The sequence below is a fragment of the Myotis nattereri genome (genome assembly GCF_964212035.1).
Source record: "Myotis nattereri genome assembly, chromosome: 6".
Lineage (NCBI taxonomy): Eukaryota > Metazoa > Chordata > Mammalia > Chiroptera > Vespertilionidae > Myotis > Myotis nattereri.
Window position 1 is genome coordinate 28,061,117 of NC_138081.1, and position 23,485 is coordinate 28,084,601.

The 23,485-nt window shown below is 35.3% G+C and overlaps 1 protein-coding gene across 10 annotated transcripts in view; it reads right to left on the reverse strand.

Annotated features, from left to right (window-relative positions):
• The window catches only part of KHDRBS2 (KH RNA binding domain containing, signal transduction associated 2), a 551,961-nt gene that overhangs the window by 34,132 nt on the left and 494,344 nt on the right, over window positions 1–23,485 (reverse strand). For 2 of the 10 annotated variants that reach the window (XR_013996152.1, XR_013996153.1), the window contains exons 9-11: window positions 15,798–15,971; window positions 13,792–13,852; window positions 11,358–11,593 (exon numbers count right to left, since the gene is read on the reverse strand). The exons of 1 other annotated variant lie outside the window; for it this stretch is intronic. Coding sequence is in view for 3 of the 9 variants with exons in the window: in XM_081094149.1 (XP_080950275.1) it covers window positions 15,489–15,549; window positions 15,920–15,971 (113 nt within the window). In the remaining 6 variants the exon portion in view is untranslated. Of the gene's footprint in view, window positions 1–11,357; window positions 11,594–13,380; window positions 13,853–15,151; window positions 15,972–23,485 lie in introns of those variants that run through there. 7 more of the 10 variants (XR_013996149.1, XR_013996151.1, XM_081094151.1 and 4 more) reach the window with 6 other exon arrangements.

Genomic DNA, 23,485 nt, shown 5'->3' on the forward strand with positions numbered 1-23,485 from the left:
TCCCTTTATTTTGTATTCCTTGTATATAGTTGGGCTTATTTGAATTTGATTAGTTTAGCACTTGTATTACAGTTATTAAATAAAGGTGGCTCTATGGTTTATAACACATTAAGAAACATTTTAGCAGAGCAATTGACTTTTATTATCATTTTAAATGTATCATTGCTTGACATTAAAACCAAATTCATTGTACCTTAACTGGATTTTTTTCTAATTCTACATATTGTTAGATACTAATTAATATTCTAATTCATGTCTAGTCTAGTTTTGAAGCTACTGAGCAATTAATATGTGACATATAATTTTGAATGTGTTGGGTGGGCATTTGGTAGATGACCTGATTAGGAATGAAATAATAAATCCTTAATTTTAATTCCAATTAGAAACCCATATAGTATGTTTCTCCAGTTATTTTATAGCTGATTTTAATATATCAAAAATTAGAATGGAAAATATTTTAGGATATTAAATATGAGGAATAGACTTGAGTGTTATTATGTTAATATAAGACATATGTCACTAATGTTAAATGTAGTCAGAACTATTAGATGATCCTTAAGTGTTTTATGTCATACATTTTTTCTGTTAACTCCATTATAAAAGTCTATTTTAAAATATGAAAGGAATTACATCAATTATAAGTAATGCTTATCATGAGAATTGGCTAAGTTTGGCAAATGTCCTATTTTAGATGATCAGTTCAATAGATAATACTTGTTTCTAAACGTCACCATTTTAAAGTGAGAAAAAGATAAACTTTTAAAACTGTCTAATCAATAGAATTAAAGGCTGGGTAAATATGTGATATGGAAAATATAAAATTTATACTAATTCCATTAAAGTATGAAATAATAATCTTATTCATTTGCTTAAGTTCTGGTAAGATCTGAATCTTTTGAAGGGATAAGTGTACCCAGCATTAAAGATATTATGAAACAGATATTCTATACAATGTAAGCAAGATCTTATTTTGTTTTTATATTTTAATCATAAGGATCATTAATACCTTATTTTGTGCTCCAATAATTTGATTTTGAAAGTGTAATTCCATCATTATATATAGCCATTGACAATTTAATGGACTGTACCTTGTTCTGAAGTTTCTGTTCTCAAATTCTATTTTAGCTATTTGTACACTAAAGATGATTAATAATGAAAAAAACTACTATACTTAGGAAGCAATAGTCTGATAAGTTAAATGATTATATTTTTATGTTCCTATTAAGAGTAAATATACTAGTTGTATATACAAATTATTTGCAAACTAAGGTGTTTTCTACAACTTGATAAGTCTGTAAAATTGAATACAGCTGCAATATATTAATGTTAATGAGGGTTACTTTGAGAAATAAGTTATACTTCTACTTCAGTAATAATGGAGTCTAATTAGAAAATAAATAAAACAAGGCACTTATAATATTTTGACAATACTAAAAACAAATCTGTTTTTAGAAGAGAAGAAAATAATGCCCAATTAGATACTTAGCAAATATCATTATCAAATAATATATCTTTAGAAATAAATACATGCTCTAGAAACACCCTGCAACATATACAAAAATCTTACTCTCTTTTTCTGGGGGATGAACATCGTAGACATAATTAAAGTCATCTCTCATTTGTAACCCTTCTCTCCTCTACATTGGGAGAGGGAGGCAGCAAGAATAATTTCATTACCAAATATTTATGTCTGTTACACTATTTGAAACTTAGGTGGTATATCTTATTTATATAATGAACCCTGATGTTTTAATTGGTTACCTATGCTTAATTTTTAAAAGTGCACTTCCTGATCTCAGAAGTTAACCAGAAACCTGTGTTCTGAACACATCAGAACCTGAAATGTATAGCACAGTTCAGCTATCCGACAGACCACAGGAGCAAGAATTCAGGACATCATGTCAAATTCAGGAACGAGGTGTGACCTGGAAACTAAGTAAGCCTAAGACTCTAATACACTGCTTTTGTGTTAGAGTAGCTAGTATATTTTCTGCACAGTATAATGCACCAGATTAATTGTAAAATCTGTATTGAAATGCCATGTATTACTTCAATGGTGAGTTTGTGACATGTAGGTATTTCTGGGTCCAAGCAATGCATTTTAATAATAAAGGTGAACAGAGATAAATGGAATCAAATAGAATCCTACCCGATGACTACACTCGCACAAAAAAAGCCTGTCTCTCCACTGCTAAATGAAATTGTTTAGGACATTAAATCAAAGTCAACTGCTGATCTGTTTAATTTAGACTCAAACATTCAGAGATCTTTTTCTCAAAATAGGGCGCTTGATTTAAAATTAGAAAATTTCAGTGACTTTTTTTGGCCTTTGCAAACTAAGCCAAAATTAGACTTTGAAATTCACAGGGCATTTAAACATCTGATTTATTCAAGGATTATAAAGTCCCCACCCCCTTTTTAAAGATTGAAGGACTAATGTGAATACGAAAAGTGATAGCCAAAGTTATGCTAATGTTTTATCTAGTGGCAGAATAATTCACTATTTTTTTTTAAAGTTCTGAGAATCACAGATGCTAAAAAAAAAATGGAGCAAGTGTTAATTTTGATGTATTATAAATAAAAATTGCATTGCCTCCAATAATTTCTTACTTAATGTTTTACACTTTTAATTCATTTTAACTTCTTCCTCTTCCAGCTAAATCAGTAAAAAAAAAAAAAAAAAACAACTCAACTTGGTAAATATTTGACATTTTGATTCACTGTACACTTTTGTAATCATTAGGCTCTTGATTTTGAGTAATTAATTATATATGGATCTGATACCAGTAAGCTGTTTTTTAAAAAATTATTTAACATTACGGCACATCTTTAGAAGGTATATGTTAATTATTAAAGTTATGAGTGAATGTTTATATATAGGTAAATGTACATCTCAGAGCTTTTGGATTACTGATAGAGTGTGTTTTATTAAAAGCTGTTTAATAATTACTACACATGGACAATGTTCTCTCTCATACAAACTTGATCTGTCTTTCACCACTGATGCTATAATTTACAAAAAAACAAGATTAATTATTTTGGAGAAGTTAATGTTCAGAACATGTCCTACCATTTAGAATTTAGGTGATTTTGGACAAATCTCTTAACCCTATGAAATTTTGTTTCCTTATCTTTAAAATGAGGGTTAGAAAATTTGCCCTGCTTTCTTCATAGAGCTGTTGTGATAATTAAAAACAATACTATCTTCAAAGATTTTAAGATATCAAGGCATATATAGGTATCTACATATACATACTATATGTAAGTATGTACATATGTCATATACAATATTAGTATTTTACATAAAAATGATATACTATACATATATCATAAATAGTACAGAAGAAATATAAGATTAGAAAAAGATGGAGGCAAATTAATATTTATTCATTTAGTTATATTTGATAAATGCCTCCCACAAATCTGAATCTCTATTCTAGTGAAGATAAAAAAAGTTAAGCCTTTTTCAAGGAGGGCTCTAATTTTTGGTGTTCAGAAGGTAATGTATGGGTATTCTTTCTCTAAATATTTCTTAAACATACTTATTTTTTAAATATATTTTTATTGATTTCAGAGAGGAAGGGAGAGGGAAAGACAGAAACATCAGTGATATCAGAATAATTGATTAGCTTAATTCTGCACATTCACTGGGGATCGAGCCTGCAACCTGGGCATGTGCTTTGACTGGCAATCAAACCGTGACCTCCTGGTTCATAGGTCTATGCTCAACCACTGAGCCACACAGGCCAAGCTCTTGAACATTTTAAACCAAGATGCTGCACTTGATGACAGGCTTCCTCATATGAGAGCCAGCAATGTGTTTAGCTCAGCAAACTAATTTCCATCCACTATTATTTTAGCTGAAAATTATCATAAGGCCACTTTCTTTTAAATCCATTTCACTTAGTCAGAGGTGATCATTTCTAGTCTCATTTGCAGGTTAAATTGTTTCCATTAGTGATATAACGAACAGTTAGAAATAGAGATGAAAAACTATAAGGATTCAGTAAGTCATTTGAATATTACTTAAAATACACAGATACTTGGAATTACATCCTGAGAGAATTAACAAACCTCTCCTACTTCTGAGAGATCAAATCGATTCATCACCAAGTTTCGTTCATTAGTAATTAACCTTTTATAATATCCTATGTTACATATCTTCTTAAGAATCTAAATACAACAAATAAGCAATTCTTTTTGAGAACATTGGAGAATTAATGTTTATAACATTAATATTTTTTACTCACAGTATACAGTATGCCAAAATACAGGATTTTTCAAATATAACTGGGACAGTGTCTCTCAAACATCAATATAAGATGTGTAATAATTTGTAATTTTCTAAAAGCACAATTTGAATTAAGATGCATTGTGAGAGGCTGGTGTGAATATTTTTTTACCCAACACTGGACACATAGAAATTTTAAAGTGGTAAAAACATCTGCTGGTGGAAGTGAAGGGAAAATGCAATAATCTCTAAAAGTGACTGCTTTGAGACAGACAACAGAAGTTCCAGATATATTCAACAGTGGAATGTTCTGTGTTTGTGGTAAAGGAAAAGCAAGTTTTTAATTTTTAAAGTTACTGCCTTATGTGATAAGTTGCACATTATGGTGATTTAAGATAATTTTTAGACTCAGGACATTATATTCCTTGAAGGCTGTAAGGGGTGGTCTGCCTTTTCTTTTTCATGTTGTTACCTATTCCACTTCTAATGGATCTTTCTCAGCCTTCCAACTACATTCCCTTTTCTTCTAAATTTAATTTTTTCTTATTTTCATGTTCACCTTCATTCTGTTACAATAAAGTATAAAATACATTTCAATAGTGTGGATTGTCTATAGAACAAGAGATAGCAAAGGAAAAGTACATTTTATTTCAGTACAATAGAGAATGCTGTTAGTAAAGAAAAAGCAACCATGGCTATTTTCCTAGAAATGTATTTTTATAATTTTCATTTTTAATTGAAGTTTTGTTATTTTGGACATCTGAACCTCCATGAAGGCTAAATTCGATACACATAGCTTCCATTTAATCAATGGCAAGATGGGCAAATAAACACACTCAGGCACAATATATAGAGAGTTTTTGAGTTATTATACAAGACTCACTTTTAAGTAATCCAAGGAAAGGAAATATTCTGAATATTTTGGCTTATGTATGTAGACATGTTTAAAAATTTATCACCAGACTTTAAAGTTAGAACTTATCTTGGAAATATTCAAAGTAAGAGAATTTCTTCTAATTCCTTTTTATTAGCTTGAAAAATGAGTTACACATACACATTTTGGTCTCCTCTCAAATTGGTTTGCTCTAAAACTTATCATTGAAGTCAGAGGGGACCTTAGGGGATGAGGATGAGGCCTCTGATTATGACTGCCTGGGTTTAGAGTCTACCCCACTGACCAGGGATGTGACCTGGGATGGGTTCTTTCTCTCTCAGGCTCAGCTCTGTCACTCGAAAATGAGGATACCTTAGAATTTATATCACTGGTCATTGAGAAAATATATGAAGTCATTCTTTTTTTTTTAAATATATCTTATTGATTTTTCACAGAAAGGAAGGGAGAGGGATAGAGAGTCAGAAACATCGATGAGAGAGAAACATCGATCAGCTGCCTCCCGCACATTCCCTACTGGGGATGTGCCCGCAACCAAGGTACATGCCCTTGACCGGAATCGAACCTGGGACCCCTGAGTCCGCAGGCCGACACTCCATCCACTGAGCCAAACCAGTTAGGGCTATATGAAGTCATTCTTACAAATACTTAATACAATGCTTGACATGTATTATGCATTCCATTTATTGCAAATTTCTGTTTCTTCACCTTATTATTGAAACTAGTATACCATATTATTGAGTCTCACTTTCACTTTTAGTGTGAACTATATATGTGCAACATTATTATAAGATTATTGTGTATAAGCATATTATATAATATTTGTTATGAAGATACACAATAGATGCTTGGTAGTAGGTATAATGAAAAAAGATAAATTTTACAACTGTTCTAAAGCCTGTATTAGCTGAATATTTTAGTGAAGAATGATTTAAAAATATTGTCTAAGTTGCAAATTGATTTGGGTAATATGAATATTTTTATGGGTTAAATAGCTTTTATTTTTATATTTGATACACACCATGATGATATCTTAAAGCATAAAAATTTGTAGTCAAGGAAAAATAATTTTGGGGAAGAATATTAACTAAATTTGCAGAGAATATAAATACATCTGTGTGATTTTACTTTACACACCTCATAATTCTATTAGTATGTGCTGTTATTATCTCCATTTACCTATAAGAAAACTGAAGCTTGAAAAGTAACTTTTCTTAGTCTCTAGAATGTGTAGTGTGGGTTAAAGTTTCATAGTGTAATAGTACAACTTTAATCCTCCACACACAAATCTGCCTCATGGAAATCGGTACTAGTTCACAAAGAAACAAAATTTGTCTCACTTCTGCATCTATGTAAACAGCAGAATCCCATTTCAAGTGAATAAAGAAGTAACAGGTGCTATGGAGTGGAAGAAGGAAAGAGAGAGAAAGAAAATCAGGAGGAATACACCAATCTGTTGACATAATTCTCCTTGAGGAGGAGAATTATAAACTTTTGATTTTTTAGATTAAATATTTACATATACAGTCTAATTTTTAAAAACCCTGATTATGGATTACTTTTATAATAAAAAAGGATACAGTACACACACACACACACACACACACACACAAACATACATGCACACACATGTTAAAAAAGAACCCATCCCAAAAAAATCCACACCAATTCACCAGCAATTCTGCCATAGTCTAATATAACTATTATTTGTACATGAATGATAAACTTACTAGAAATGAAAGAAAATTTTTTAAGAACTTAAACCAATTTGCAATTTGGGTTATCAGGTATGAAAGAATTCCAGAGAAGTTTCTCTGGCAGAATATAGTACTGTAAAATATATATATATATATATATATATATATATATATATATATATATATATGCCTAAGCGACTGAATGACGGAACAACTGGTTGCTGTGACGTGCACTGACCACCAGGGGGCAGATGCTCAACACAGGAGCTGCCCCTTGGTGGTCAGTTTGCTCAGCAAGCTTATGGAGTGGAGCAGTGCACCATCTGACCTGGGCTTGGGCTTTTCCCGGGCCACCTGCTATTTCGCGCACTACTACATCCCTTGAGAGGTCCCAGATTGCAAGAGGGTGCAGGCCAGGCTGTGGGACCCCACGGGTGCACGAATCCATGCACTGAGCCTCTAGTTGTCTTATAAGAAAGCATAAAGCAGCATGCCTAATATTAGTTTCAAATAACTATTGGTCAATAAAAAACAAATTCACATTCTTCCCCCAACAGGAATGTTGAAATAACCAGTCTAAAATTCAGCATTAATTCATTATGAGGATTATCTTTATGAAACATAAATATAATCTTTCCTGTTTAAGGACATTTAAAACTGGCTCCATTCCAGTCACAGATATATGCTGATCTTAGTGAATTCCATAAGTAAGTTTGTTTACTTCTAATTTTAAGGTTTATATTTTGAAATGGAGAACTTAGACTAATAGGAGAAATTTTTTCACCTATTGTATCCCCTTAAATGTTTTAGCTAAGAAATCAAGACTTTGTGACTAGTAGCTTGTATATAAATGTAAACAGTTGTTATTTCTGTTTTAATTAAAAGTGATTTTTTTTTCCTTTCCATACTTTTTGATTTACAATGAACATGTATTGGTTTCATAATTAACACAGTAAACATTTCTTAATGGCTCTGGTGAGTAGATTGCACAGTACTTCTTCCTCTACAGTCACTAATTGCCTTTCTCTTTGTCTTTTCACATCTCCATGTGCAGGGGAGGGGGGAGGGGATGACAGCAGACATTGGGCAAGAAGGGCAAGATATATCAGACAAGTTGAAAAATGTCATGTCCAAAAAGACAGGTAGAATATAGGCCATATGGATCACCTGTGTGGGGCAGGCAGCGAATGAGACAGAAGAGAAGGGAGGGAACTTGCTGATAGAGGTCACCATGAGAGGCATCTGTGTGTAGTGCTGCAATTTGCGTTGCGTGGTTCTAAGAAGGGGATCCAAGAATCACCAAATACCTTTTGAAAACAGACCATTCACTCTATCCCATTATGAAGTGTTTAGTATGAACCATGATGGAATAGAACCTTGAAAAAGTTAATATTGGGTGACTTGTTACCAATTTTTAATATGACTCATTCTGTACTTTTTTTTTTGGTAAAAGACAGATAAGCTAGCTATTGTTAAAGCATCCAGTGGTGTATGAATCTGATTACTCCCTCTCCTTTTCTCTCAATTTCTCTCACAAGGAAGTATAAGAGACTGAGATATAAGATAGCATGTCAAATAGAATGACCTTTTCCTCTCACTGTAATCATCCATGTGCAGCTTAATAAATTGCATGTAAAGAGTTCAGAAAATTAAACTTTATGATGGTATGGAAGACTGGTGTCTGCTAGTCAACAAAAATAGCTATCTTACCATTAACTCAGATACTTTAGTAGGACATTAGGATGTCTAGAAAAATGTTACACATTGCATTGGCAATAGGAAATGCTTTTTAAAAAAAACATTTAACATTGAGTGATACTTGTAGTTTGTGTCCTTAACACATGGCTGCATGACTTACACAAAGATATTTCTGATTTGAAATTAACCCTCATACTTTAAAGCTGAGTTCTTATTTATAGATTGAAGAATAAAAGCCTGAAATTGCTTTCATGCTTTTTTTAATTATGTGAGATTTTAATGTTAAAATAGAGTTTAGATTACAAATGAATTCATACTTTATGACAAATGTAGGATACTTTCATTTATATTTTTCTCTGATGAAATCAGAACTTTTGAAAAAATGACAAATTTGAGGAAAGATCAAGGTAAAGGTGCACTTCAAGTTAAATATTTTTGTAATATTTTTAGTCACTATTCATCATACTGCTATAGAAGAGAACTTATATTAAGGCTATTTGAAATTTTAGATTCTCATTTCAATCAAATTCATGAAAAGCTGGGAATCACCAAAGAATTCTGGAAAATGTGGGCTATCAAACTTTGTTTTAAATATTGGTTTTGTTACATATAAGTTGTGTGACATTAGTTAAACCTCTGAATTTCAATTTTCTCTTCTATAAAATGGGGTTAATTGTCCTTCTTCTGTAAGCTTGTTGTAAGATTACAGATGTTTCATGTTAGTCTTTATGTGAAAATTCTAGTACCTTGCCAGGCATGTATGTTTGTGAAACAGATGGCCCTAGTATTACTATTGTTTCCATTATTAATACTCTGTCCTCATATCAAACATAATCATGTCATCAATTTTGTAAATTACCATGCAATTGGATATTTGAAATCATTTACTACATATTATTTTGCAGTAAAAATTAAACTTTCCTATGGAACCTTCAAGAGTGTCAAACAGATGGAGTTTTTAGTAACAGACAGCCCTTTGATACTGAAACTGATACTTGGTATTTAGACAATTCAGATTCCTGATCACTGTTCTCTATTCTGTTTAAAAAGCACAGAAAACAAACAAACCCTATAAGCTCTATGTTACATTAACCAACAGACATAGATATAGTGAAAAACTAAAGTAACAAGAGTAACATTTTAATAGTTTAAAAAAAACCCTTTCTTTTAAAAGAATTAATAAGAACATTTACTGTCATTCTATTCCAAATGTATTTAAAAATTGTTAGTCCTTCAATTATCATTAAGTTAAATGGCCTTACTTCCATTAATACACTAAAAGTAAAAATTATCTAAATAGTACAAATAAGACTTAAATGCACTATTTGGTCTCTTAATTGGCATCAAATTGATTTTTGATTGAATCATAATTGAGTGTAGTCAAACTTTTTGCTGGACAAATATAAATTACTCTTGTTATTACTATTTAAAGTATTTTTTTTTAGTGCCCAAGCTAGATACCTTTGGTGTTTTCTGAGTTCCTGATTGTTATAAGGATCATCAGTAGTATATCAAGAGTTATAGCACTACCTGATAGAATGTATGGAACATGGCCACGGACAACTTCAACTACACTTAGATGGAACACACTGTTATTTAAAAACTTTAATTTGCTATGCAAGTTTGTATGACCTGCACAAGATGAATGTCAAACCTGAGAATGTTTGTATGGGCCATAGCTCTAGAACTAGGAAAGTACCTGCTCTGCCATCTTTGGGAGCCAGCACTTTGAAATTAGGGAGAGCAGACATGATGTCATAAAGGGATCCAGGTGGGACCCCACATCATTACTTGATACTGAGGAGAAGAAGGCACCCTGTCTGGCAGATGTTCATCAGTTAGTGCCACTCTGAAAAGTTTTCATTCTATCAGTGGGTTTTTTGTTTAATCCTCACCTGAGGATAGGTTTCCATTGATTTTTAGAGAGAGTGGAAGGGAAGGGGAGAGACACAGAAAGAAACATCCATGTAAGAGAGACACATCGATTGGTTACCTCTCGTGGGCCCCTGACCAGGGCCTCAGATTAAGCATGCAACTGAGGTATGTGCCCTTAACCAAAATTGAACAAGGACCCTTCAGTTTGCAGACTGACACTCTATCCACTGAGCTACACCAGTGAGGGCTATCAGTGGTTTTGGCTAAGAGGCCACTAAGTTAAGGAAATTTTCATTCCCTGTTGCCAGGGAAACCTGCTGTATTCACTTCTGATTATTTTAAGAGTCAGACAAGTTATGCAATAAATGATTGCAACTTATATAACAAAAGCCTAAGCGACCATGAAGGCGGAACAACCAGAATGCCCCGTCACTATGATGCACACTGACTACCAGGGGTCAGACACTCAATGCAGGAGCTGTACCCTGGTGGTCAGTCCACTCCCACAGAGGGAGAGCCGCTCACCAGAAGCCAGGCTCATGGCTGGTGAGCACAGTGGCGGTGGCGGGATCCTCTCCTGCCTCCACACCAGCACTAAGGAGCAGCGAGCCAAGCAGTAAGGAGCGAGGGGTCCCAGACTGCGAGAGTAATGCAACTGCCGGCTTAGGCCCGGTCCTTGTGAGGACTGCACCTAAGCCGGCAGTTGACATCCCCCGAGGGGTCCCAGACTGTGAGAGGGCGCAGGCCAGGCTGAGGGACACACCCCCAAGTGCACAAATTTCATACACCAGGCCTCTAGAGTATATATAATTGTATTTTTCTATACCTCAACTTAATTTCATTCTCAAATTGCCATACTGCCAGATGGAGAAAAATAATATCAGCCAGTTCAGATGAATTTTGGTCAGGATTTCCTCTGTTAACTCAGAAATTCATGTTTTCCCCTCTTTTTCTTCTTTTTTTTCTGACGGCATTTAAGTTTTGGAGGTGTTGGTGGCAGAGAGCAGCTGATCTTCTTACCTTCCCAGGTTGTATCCACTGATACACCTGGTCAGGGGTGGCCCAGGCTGAGGCTCCTGGGTCCTCCCTGCCTACCTGTAGAGGTGACTGTCTGTGTGATTCTCTTGGCCACACCTGCTTCGTTCACTCTTGCCAGCAAGGCGAAACGTTCTAAGGAAACATCCATCTGCAGGATTGCACCTGGAACACATGGATGTGGGGGAACTCTGAGAAGCTTGCTGCCTCCCCAGCCTCCTCTTTAGGCAAAGGTCCCCTTTGTGTTCCAAAACTATCTCAGGTTTTTATTGGATAACTGACATATTGTGCAGACCTCATACTTGAGGCCACACTAACATCCCACACTAAAACCTTAGTTACTGCTGCCTCTTAGGCTTTCTTCTCAGCTTGGTATACAACACTTACCTTTTGATGTGTGGAGGTGGGTAGTAGTCTATTTATTCATTAGGGCCCAGTGCACAAATTCATGCGCCTTGAACTGTGGGCAACGAGGCTGCGGTGGGCACAAGGGCGGGTCTCGACCCATCCTCCATGCCCCCGCCCGGCCCCTCCCACCATGGCCTCTGGTCCCCTGTCTGTCGGCAGCCCCACTCCTACCATCAGGGCTCATACCCGCTGACAGTGCAGAGTGATTGGTGCCAGCGCCAGCAGCAGGTGCGAGTGGTGGCTGCTGCCCAAGTGTCCCTCAGGAATAGGGGGAGGCGGAGAAGCCCTGAGGGGCAACTGGGGCCAGCAGCTGCCGCTCGCACCCACTGACAGCACCGAGCAAGGGATCTAGCAGTGGTTGCAAGCAGGGTCAGTGCCAGCAGCAGGTGCAAACGCAGGGCGGAACTGTGGTGCACGGGAGCAAAGAATTTTCAGTAACCACCAGAGGCTTGCCCGGATGACAGAGACCCAGTGCCCCGCGTTGGTCTGGCGCCCCCGCTCACCTGCTCCACCTTCCCGCTGCGGCCGATGCCACCATGTTCCCTGTGTGCCCCCTGGTGGTCAGCACACGTCATAGTGACGAGTTGTTCGACTGTTCAGTTCCAGCATTCAGTCTATTTGCATGTTAGGGTATTATATTTATAGATGGATGGGAGTCTTTTATATCTACAGTTAACACAAACTTTCTGTCCTACTTAAAGCCTACTAAAAATGCAAGCTTTTGAAACACAAAATTCTCTTTCTCACAAATCATTGTTTTTGAGCTTTACAGACAAGAATATTCTCTTCTGTTCAACACCTGTGTTTCTGTGATAGCTCTGCCCTGTGTTGAATGGTGAGAGAGTCACAGAGTTATGACACAACAAAAATTGCAACAACAAACCATATTGATTAATATATCAAAATAGTAACCAACTCTGACTGGTTTCTCTTTCATTGCTTTACAAGATCACGCCTATGGTTGGAAAAGGATCAAAGGAGAATAATATGCAGGATAACTGGATTAGAGATTATTTATCCCCTTGGTTTATAAAAACAGTAACCCTTTTATATACATACTAGTATATTTTTATTGATTTCAGAGAAGAAGGGAGAGGGAGAGAGAGATAGAAACATCAATGATGAGAATCATTGATTAGCTGCCTCCTGCACACCCCCTACTGGGGATTGAGCCCACAACCCAAGCATGTGCCCTTGACCGCAATCAAACCTGGAACCCTTCAGTCTGCAGGCCGGTGCTCTATCCACTGATCGAAACCAGCTAGGGCCAGTAACCTTTTTTGAGAGTTAAGTCAGATATGTGCCCTTGCATTGTTTTCAGTGGGAGGTTTCTTGGCTAATGTTTCCAATTCCTTGTGTACAGGAATCAAGTCTCCATTTCCAATAGTGTTTGTATTCAGTAAATACTTGCAGAATCAAATAGACTGACAGATAAGAAACAAGTTTATTGATAAATCCAGTGGGATAAATGGGGGAAACAATGGTCAGTTTAGTTATTTTTATCTTACTAAATAAGTGTTAATGTTAGTAAATTTTATCTTATTGATAAGGGGTGGGTGAGGGGTTTGTTATGGGGTTCCCTTTCCCATCCCTCCACCTCAGCCAATAATTGTGATTTCCTTCTCTTATATCTGAAGAGTGCAAGTTTTAATATTCTTTATTCGTAAAATTTAGAGGACGTAATATGTGGTAGTTCGCAGCAAAGAAAAGGGCTGAATATTAACTACTAATTCACGTTTCATTTGACAAGCTTCTGGACAAGCTCAGAAAGTCTTGCCAGGTAAACACCAAGGTATGTCACCTTATTTCAAGGGAGATAAAAATAACTTTGTTCCTTGACAACCATCTAAACCTTTTCAGTTATTCACCAAGTGGCATTTGGTGTTGCAGTCCAGTGCCACAGCTTCATGTTGGTAAAGACGGTCTATTTCAGAGATGATAAAAATTAAGCTTACCTCTACTTTTCTTAGCCCATCACTTCTGCTATTCAATTATATGCTCTTTGCTTGTGGGTACCTGAAATAGTGAGAAAGAATAAAAAAAGAAAATTAAATATAACTCAATAGCATTTTGTGAAAGGCAAATATTTACAATTTTAATTGATGACAGACACACACTTCATAAAACTATTAGCATGCAACTCCAGCTGCAAAAACTGAACAGCAATATGCCTAAGCTGGTTAGCAGCAAAAAAGTAAACCAATCACATCGACAAAAGCCACCATAAACAAAAAAACTGTATTTAAAAGATTAACAGTTTTGGCATTCATCCCTACCATCAAGTCTTTTACTTTCTTTTTTTTTGTTTTCCATCAAAATTTAGCTTACGTTTGATGTTAGCAAGAGTTGCATTACTATTATTATTAATTTTAGTTCTGTTTATTACCTTGAGGGTTATATATTGTAAAATAATTTTGGTGCCTCTAGTTAATGTTAATTAGTTGTTTTAATAACCTATAGACCTATTTGTTATGTTTTTGTAGGTTTACTTTTTTAACTATCAGGAACTTAATAACTGAGAATATTTAACATTACTGTTACATAGGCAAAATTACAGAGTTACTATTAGTGTTACCTGTTTAACGTTTAGTCATCCTTTGAGTCCTGCGACATATTTCCTTAATAATCATCAGCCATCAAGTCTGATAGTCTCAAAAGAAATATCAGCCCTCTAAACTGCCTTCAAGGGCGGTGATATTTAGCACTGAAAATTACAAATAAAGTTTTTGAGGTTGAATAGCAACAACTGGCCAGTGACACTGATGATTTGTTTGTCAAAACAAATTGTTATAAACTACGCAAATGAAGTCCACGCACTCCTTTGAGTGAAAACAATAAAGTGAATCTACGCAATGCTTACATGTTGGATGGGATATTTAATGTGCGGGGAAACTCAAAGGTTGAAGAACTAGGCATTTAGACAGTGGTAAGTGGTAATCTTACCTCTTTATACTCCATTACTCTTTCTCAGGAGAGACATGCTAATGCAAACAAGTCAATCAGAATTTGTGTTTAGCAAGATAAAGCTTAGAGGATAGTTTAAAATCCATTTATTATTCTAAATCCATTTTTCTCCATTAACAAGTTATACATTAGTGTTTACTAACCATGATTCATGTAACAGTTTAGTTTGTTAACTTTTAAATTATTTAACAACCATAAGTTATTAATACATTTTTTTAAGTATTACACAAATATCTTAAAACAGGCTTGGGTTCATTTTTGTAATTTTTAAATAGAAAACATTTTAGGCATCTCTTGAAGAAGAAATAAAGCAGACATTTAAAGCTAGAAAACAAGTAATTCCAAATTTAGTTTTTACAAAAGTTTTCAGCTTTATTGACAAATTATGGCAAACATATTTGACAAATTGTGGTTTCCTATTTAGAGAAGCTTACACATGGAACTTTATGTGTTTTTTTTTTCTTTTTTAACAAATACAGGTTAAAACACTGAACAAATTCAGTTAGCTACATACATACAGTAGCTGCTTGTTTTCAACCCCATTAAAACAGCATTTAAAATTAAATTTACAAACTTAATATCGAACATCTTCATCTAACTAACAGATATTAAAAGACAGGTTAAAACATCTTATCTACAACTTTATTAGCAGCTACTTCAAAAATCATGTTACAGTCTTTTAGCAACCCTAAACAAAGTTTTTGCTAGTTGATTGAGACTCAAAATCTGTCAACAGATTCATGCTCTTTCTAAAAAAAGAAAAAAAAAAGAAAAAGAAAGAAGAAAAAAAAAATTACACACAACAATGAAAAACAACCAAGAGAATATCATCCTACTGAATGGTTTGTAGAGAATGCTTGCCAATGTCTCTTTCAGTCCATTTTAAAAATTAATACTAGTGTCAATGTCACGCCAACAGTATAGAGGAAATACAAGAAATATATGGGAGTAATCATAAAGGAGTTATCCCTAGAATAGGAAAAAAAAGGACTATTACTTGTCTTGTTGCTGTTTATGTGGAGACCAGAGGCTATGCATTGTCTCTGAGGTGAGGTCACAGGTGAGGAGGACCTTCAATATCTACCATAGGGGTGCTCCCTGTATCCCCCTCTGGCTGACCTTGCCGGTGGTGCCTTCAGGCTGGAGCGGGTCGTGGCCCATTCTTCTGGGGCTATGAACAAGAGAAAAACAGTAACATTCACGTGGCTTCACAGGTATCAAAAATGTTTAAGACACAATAGTCAACCCAAGAAGAGAGATTGCAAGATCTCAACATCGACAGCTCAAGCCTTACTACATGTTCCACATAGTGCGTTAATCCAAAAAGGGTATATATTTTGAAATGCAGTCATGTGGAATTAAACTTGCAGGGCATTTTTCAACAGGGGAAAGTTGAAGTTCTTCAGTAACTTCACATTTATTGTATTAAGTTTCCATACCACAAAGTAGAAAGAGAAATATCATATTTAATCCTTTATAAAGACTCCTAAAAGAAATCAGGTTTAGAAAACTGGTGGTTCTTAGGCCTCAGTTAACTTGAGAATCACCTGAGAGGTTAAAACGAAACAAAACAAAACCAAACCAAAAATGACTAATGTATCCCTTACCAAATGACTAGAAAACTCTATAGGGTGGGACCAGGGTTTGGTATTTTTTTCAAATGCTTCTTTAGATCATTTTTATAGGCCTGGGTTAAGATCCATAGTGCAAAACTGTTCTAGGCAAAGTTAGTCAGAAATAAGCAGGCTATGGAGAAGAGTAAATTTTGAGCAAATTTGGTAAAGAAAAAGATATCATCTTAGTTTTTCCAAATAAAGAAGTTAGAAAATAAAGAGGTATTAATACTCTAGGAAAACTCATCATTTACTGGTTCATCAGACTTTCAGGAACTGCAACATTTTGGAACCTAGCCAACACATAAAAAACAAGCAACTAAGATTTTGAGTATTGTAGAAAATAGTGTTTGTAATGTTTATGGCCCCAGAAAATAAATATGACTCCATCAGAGGGACAAGGACTTAATATTGGGTTTGTGGTGACTTATGTGATGCCAGAAACTAAGTTATCTGGGTCTTTTGAACAGAATTCAGTTTTTGAGTAGAGAGCAGACTTGATGCATGGGGCTATGTTGGGAGGAAGTATGTACATAAGAAAAAGGATTACTTGAAAGAGATCGTTGACATTGATGGCTGATACAAAAGATGGTGGTAATGGCAATATCACCTGGAAAATCACTGCAGGCTGAGATCAACTGATATGGGGTATATGCCCCCAGATAGTTCAAGTACCCTGAGAATATCTCTAGCAAAAACAGTAAGAAAAATGTAACTTACACTCACTATATGAGCATGGGATAAGGATCGACAATATAGAAAAATGATCAAAAGTGTATCAGTGTAGCAATAAATAGCATTTAAATAGGTAAACACTGGGTTTCTAAATATATCCTTCACCAGGAAATCTTTATTACAAATGATATCTGATGATAAATGAAACATTATGTCTTTCACTATTTAAGTTTCATGCTTATGTTTATTTCAATATGTGACAGGGAGTAAAATAGAAGTGAGAACCTAATATGAGAAACGTTACCCTTTCTCAGAACACAGACCACCTAGATCAGGCAAACTGTGGCCTGTGAGCAAAATCTGGTCAGCTGCCTATTTTTATAAATCAAGTTTTACTGGAACACAGGCATGATTATTTACTAACGTGGTCTAAGGTTGGCTTCACTCTACAAGGACAGAGTTGAGTGAATATGATGTAGGCCATACTGCCTGCAAAGCCTAAATTAGCTACAGTTTGGGCTCTTACAGAAAAGGTTTACAGACCCTGTTCTGGATCCTGTTGCCTTTTTTGGTGGATGTTGTGGGTGTTGGTCTTTCAGCTGTGATTTCCTGAGGGAGGACTTGACTTCAAGCTGCCAGAATTTCTCATCAGAGACATTTCAGAGAAGAATTTTATGTATGTACTTGACTGGAATTAAATAAAACTTTCTTTGATGTACTAGAATGGAAAATGAATTTTTGCTTACAAGGTCAAAAGTGCCTTCTTAGCTTTATGAAATAAAAGTTTTATACTTTGTATATGAATAACCAATAATATCTCCTCTAGTAGTAAAATCATCCCCATTTTATTATTATTTTTAACAAAGGGGATGCACCACTTTTTGCTTCTTTTGTTCTAGAGTGTTAGAGATCCCAGGGTTGCAGTCTATAGGGTTTAGGAGCAGAGATAAGATAGGTTTTAGGTTTTCCCAGGTTATGGAAGTTCTGAATCCTTTTTCAGATGCTCTATGTTCCTGGTAGGTTCTGCAAAATAGTGAAACAACCTTGAGCAGAGACAGCAATACCAGCCACATCCACCCCCAGATCTGTCAGAACTTTTAAACTGGCATCATCTTGGGGATTTGCCGCAGAACATGTTTAACGTGAACTAACTGACTTGGCTTTACTTGACTTTATCTGAAGCTCTAGACAGCTAATTGGTGGACTAATATTTTACACTTTTCAACTGTTGACCAAGATTGAAATGAGAAGTGTCCCTGTTCGCAGCTATATCCCAAGTACATGGAAAATATACAGTGCCTAATAGGGCTTGAATGCAATGAAGATTACATGAATGAATGATTAACTTTAGGAACTAAGGCAGAAAGAGCTTCCAATGACAACTTTGAAAACAGGAACAACTAAGCTGAAGAAATTCAGCATGAATTTTAAAAGCTCTATAACTAGAAATCGTAGATATGAGTTGAAGTGAGGCTTCTTAACTCAAGGGTTAATTAGCTGTGTACCAAAAGTATTCACTACTGGATTCAGTGAAACAATCACAGTGGAATCCCATTATAAAACGGTGTAAAAACCTTATGTTTCATTGCACAAAAGTGTGCTCTTCTATAGTTTTCTTTATGCAAATTAATACTATGCTCTTTCCTCCTTGAAAAGGCTAGGAAGAGGGGAAATAGTCTACTGAAATTATAACCAGATAGTCAGCCAAAATGAATTTTTACCCAGGCAAAGTGAGTTTTAGATTTTCTGAGATTCCTTACCATTAGTAGAGGAAATCAAGGATTTATTTCACTTAGTTCAGGTCTTGGGTTCACTGTTTACATGTTCTCAATAATAATAGTGAATTGAGATCAGGAAAATATTTCTATTCCAATTTCCGTGGTCTATATTTTTTCTAATATCATGGTTTTATACACAATATAGACACCCATATTATCCTATAGTAATACCAGTCAGCTTGTCTCAGGGAAATGTGTGGTATGTGATCTGTACTGGATGTTTTTCCTTTGTCATCATGTAGTGTGTCATTGAACCTTATATGGCCTGCTAGCCCCCTCACTGCTCACCAGAAACTCTTGGATTTCTTCACTGTACAGGGTGGGGCAAAAGTAGGTTTACAGTTGTTTGTATAGAAACTAATACAATATTAATAAACAATAATACAAGAATAAACTCTCTATTCTCACAACTGTAAACCTACTTTTGGCCCACCCTATAAGTATTAGAGATATAAATGATTCTTAGAAATCGAAAGGAATTTTAACTTGAGTCCACCATGGAATGCCGCACATGGGAAAAATCCACACACAGGAAAAGAAAACTTATTATAAGGTTCTCATAGTAGGAATTCTCTAAAATTTGAAGTTATAAAGGACTAGGAATGCACTTGAAATCTGTCTTCTTTGGGTTCTCCTATTCAGCAGATGAGGTGGATTTAACATATTTTAGGGCTTCATGCAAATTTTGGAGTCCTGGCCAATTGTATGTATCCCCAAGACATATTCTAGGATGTCAGTTAAAAGAAAAATCATTGCAGACAATGAGATTTAGAGATAATATTTCTTTGTCCTCCTGGAAAACAAGGAAGTAAATGCTCTCAGTATCAGGATCATTATCAGATGAGAAGCACTGGCTAGACTATGCATGTAAATCAAGCAAATAAATGAGTTATTACTTCGAGAAGGTGAAAAATAACTGTCTGCAAAGTTTAAATTATTGGAATGACTTACAGAATTGTGGATCTGGAAATAGCAAATTAGGGTATGAGGAATGGAGCTTAAGTGCCTTGATCAAATTCCCACCATTTCTAGGCTTCCTAATTCAGGTTTTAATGTACAATTTGTATGTGAAATAAGAAGGAAAGGGGACAAAGAAAGCATTCATAAAATAAACGTTTTCTTTCTTTCTTCTTTATGAAAGATCTCCTATATGCCAGTCATTGTACTTAGCCCAGCATAAGAGGATAGTTTAAGGAGCCTCAAGGAGATCACAGGACAAAGCTAACATGAAATTTAATAGATTACAACACAATTATAATTGATACAGTGGGGCCTTGGCTTACGAGTTTAATTTGTTCAGAGACCGAGCTCATTAAGGAGCTCCTTAACTCAAATTACTCTATGAACTCAATGCAAAAACTTGGCCGAGAGACAGCTGGTATCTCAAAAAACTCATTAGTCCGGACACTCGTAAGTCAAGGCCCCACTGTATTTGAAGAAAATGCTGGGGAAAGTCTAGAGAAAGGAACTACTAACTTCCATCATTCAATTGAACTTGGACTGAAATCTAGCATTTATTAATCTCAGAGAAGTAATTTTCTGAGCAAATATGAATTTAGATGCTTTTCAACTAAGATTACTTTCTTTTTTTTTAAAAAAAAAATTTTTTTTTATTGATTTTAGATAGAGAGGAAGAAGAGAGAGAGGAAACATTGATGTGTGAGAGAGAAACGGATCTGCTGCCTCCTGCAGTTCCCCTGCTGGGGATCAAGCCCACAACCTGGGCATGTGCCCTGCCCAGGAATGGAACCAGCCACCCTTTGGTGCATGGGGATGACTCAACCAACTGAGTCACACTGGCCAGGGCAAGAATTCACTTTCTTTAAATACTTTTCTGTATTAATTATTTTGTGTCATCTGGCCTTGTTTTTTTAAAACAGAATTATAAGATCTATGAGAAAAGAGACTTTTAAAGGTGGCAGACGCGTAGTAAGAACACCATAAGTATTTGTAAGGTACACATAAATGCTATTACTAAATAAATAGGAATTTTAAAATCAATTATGCAAAATAAGTAAAACAGGACTCTTATTCAGAAACACATTATTAGCAATTATAGTGTTACATATATTTGAAATATAGCAATATTTCTTTTAAAAATTACTCCATCTCTGGTTTTATAACTCATTCTGATTTCTTTTACCCAGTTGAGTCAAGTTTTATAGAATACCATAGAGTGCATCTCCATTACATGCTATTAAGCACCACTGAGGAGCATTTTCTTTTGATAAAGAGGTGCAAATTACTCAGGTAACTCTTCTGGTGCATTAAATGTTACTCTGGTGACTTAAAAAGTGTCTGCCCTCAAGTGCTCTGCTATCAGCAGAATCCGGCCTATTAAGAGGTGTGCATTTCTCAAAGTGTCCTCATTCCTGCTATGGGACCAGGTACTTTGGGGAGAAAAATCTGGATGGTTTTTAACGTTGCAAAACTATATTCTCTGATTGCTCCTGAGATACTATAAATGTTGAAGTTAGTAGGGGGAAAATCAAGTATAGGAATAAGGAGCCATTTTAGGAAAAGTTGGCATTATTTAAGTACCCGGAAAGTAAACTTTTAATGCTTGTCTTTCTGAACGTAGGTTTAAAATGCCACCTTCTGAGTAAATTAACTTTTACAGATCATTTCAGAAAGGACGTAGGAATCATGGTGATTCCTGAGAGCACATCTCTGTGTTCACACTTTGCTAGACCATCATAGCTAGTTGTTTATATTTCTGAGACATGAAAAATAATCTCAAAAAAACCCCTTTAAAACACACATGCTGTTTATTTTTGGTGCATTATAAAGCAGTATGCAAAAACCACAAGTAAAGTAGGAAGCCTAAGTTCAACTCTAGTACAGTGGTTCTCAACCTTGGCTGCACATTAGAATCACCTGGGAATCTTTTTAAAATCCTGATTTCTGGGCCTCATCCTCCGGAGATTCTGTTTCTTTGTTACTAATGTTGTGGCCCCACCCCATTACAAAGAAACAGACTTTCCGGAGGATGAGGCCCAGAAATCAGGATTTTAAAAAGATTCCCAGGTGATTCTAATGTACAGCCAAGGTTGAGAACCACTGGTCTAGTACTACTGGCTGCCAGTGTTTTGGTTTGTCAGTCATTGAAGAGCATTACAACAAGGCTGATGAAAATTCACACTGACTCTAAGCCAGTGAGACCAGTTGGTTGGTCTCAGTTAAGTTTCTGAAGAATGTAATTCTTTGTGAAAACATATTTCAAATATATACTTGTTGTTTTATGGTTATTTATTCCCAAAGAAAATATGTTACTCAGATATTTTATTGTTGTTGTAATTCATATAATATCTGTTTTCTTTATGTAATTTTAAACTATCTATCCTATTAAAAATAAAGATATTACCATCACACCTTCTAAGGGTGAAGAGAGGGTTAGGCATTTTATGTATATTATCAGCAAATACAAGTTTCCTGCAAGATACGTGCTAATGTTGCCTTCCTTTTTAAGATGAGGAAACTATAACTCAGAATTTTCTTAAAAATGTTTTTACTGATTTCAGAGAGAGGAAGGGAGAGGGAGAGAGAAAAAAATATCAATGACAGAAAATCATCTATTGGCTGCCTCCTGCATGCCCCCACTGGAAATCAAGCCTGAAAACTGGGCATGTGCCCTGACCAGGATCAAACCATGACCTCCTGGTTCATAGGTCAACTGAGCCACACACTGGCCAGTCTATACCTCAGAATTTTTATCTGTAACTGTCTTACCATCTTTCCACCACCCCTTTCATCCAAAAGAATTCCTGACTGCCCCTTCTTCACCCTTTCCTTTTCTTTCCTAAAAATAGGACTTAATTTTATTTCACTCCCTGTGGTTTATATACTAATTGGTGATTTCAACAATTAATTAGCTAAATGAGTGAGATTGTAGCTTTAATGTTGTTAACAAGAATGTGGGCTGCATGAATTGAATTTGTTAAGGTGTAAATCTAGGTGTTCATTCACTCAAAGTGAATGGTAGAATTATCTGCTCTGCTCTGAGCATTTAAAAATATTAATGGTTCAACTATTTCATCCGCACAATTTGTATGGCCACTATTTATAATCATTGGGTTTATTGTTTTAAGATGCAGATGGTAAAAGGGAAAAAGACTGAAGGAGAAATATATGACCAACATCTGTTTTCACAGATGAACATACTGAATTATGTTCCAAGAAGAGTTAACTTAAGTGCACCTTCAGTTAATGCTCTCAGGAAATTCAATCAGTCTGTGGAAAGCATTTACAGCTTTTATCACTATTTCAAATTTTTAATTAGATATGTCCCGTTAAAAAAAGTAACACTTGAGGTAATCCACTTTGAGAATAATAAAGGACTAGATCTTTCTAAACATTCTTTCTCAACTATAGAATCTTGTGCACATGGCAGACACCTGGTAATTGTTTATTGAATACATTAATTATATTTAAGTAGCTTACATTTCTAGTTTGTACCCACAAAGGAAGCCCCAGGCTTCCCTCAGATGGAATCCTCACTTGGAATGGGAGTCCCAAGAGTCTTGCCCCCAGGGCTGCATTTGGATTCCAGTTCAGCCTCTTCTTTGTTGAAAGACCCCTATGCAAGGCTCTTATTCTAAATTCTGATGGCACATTTTAAT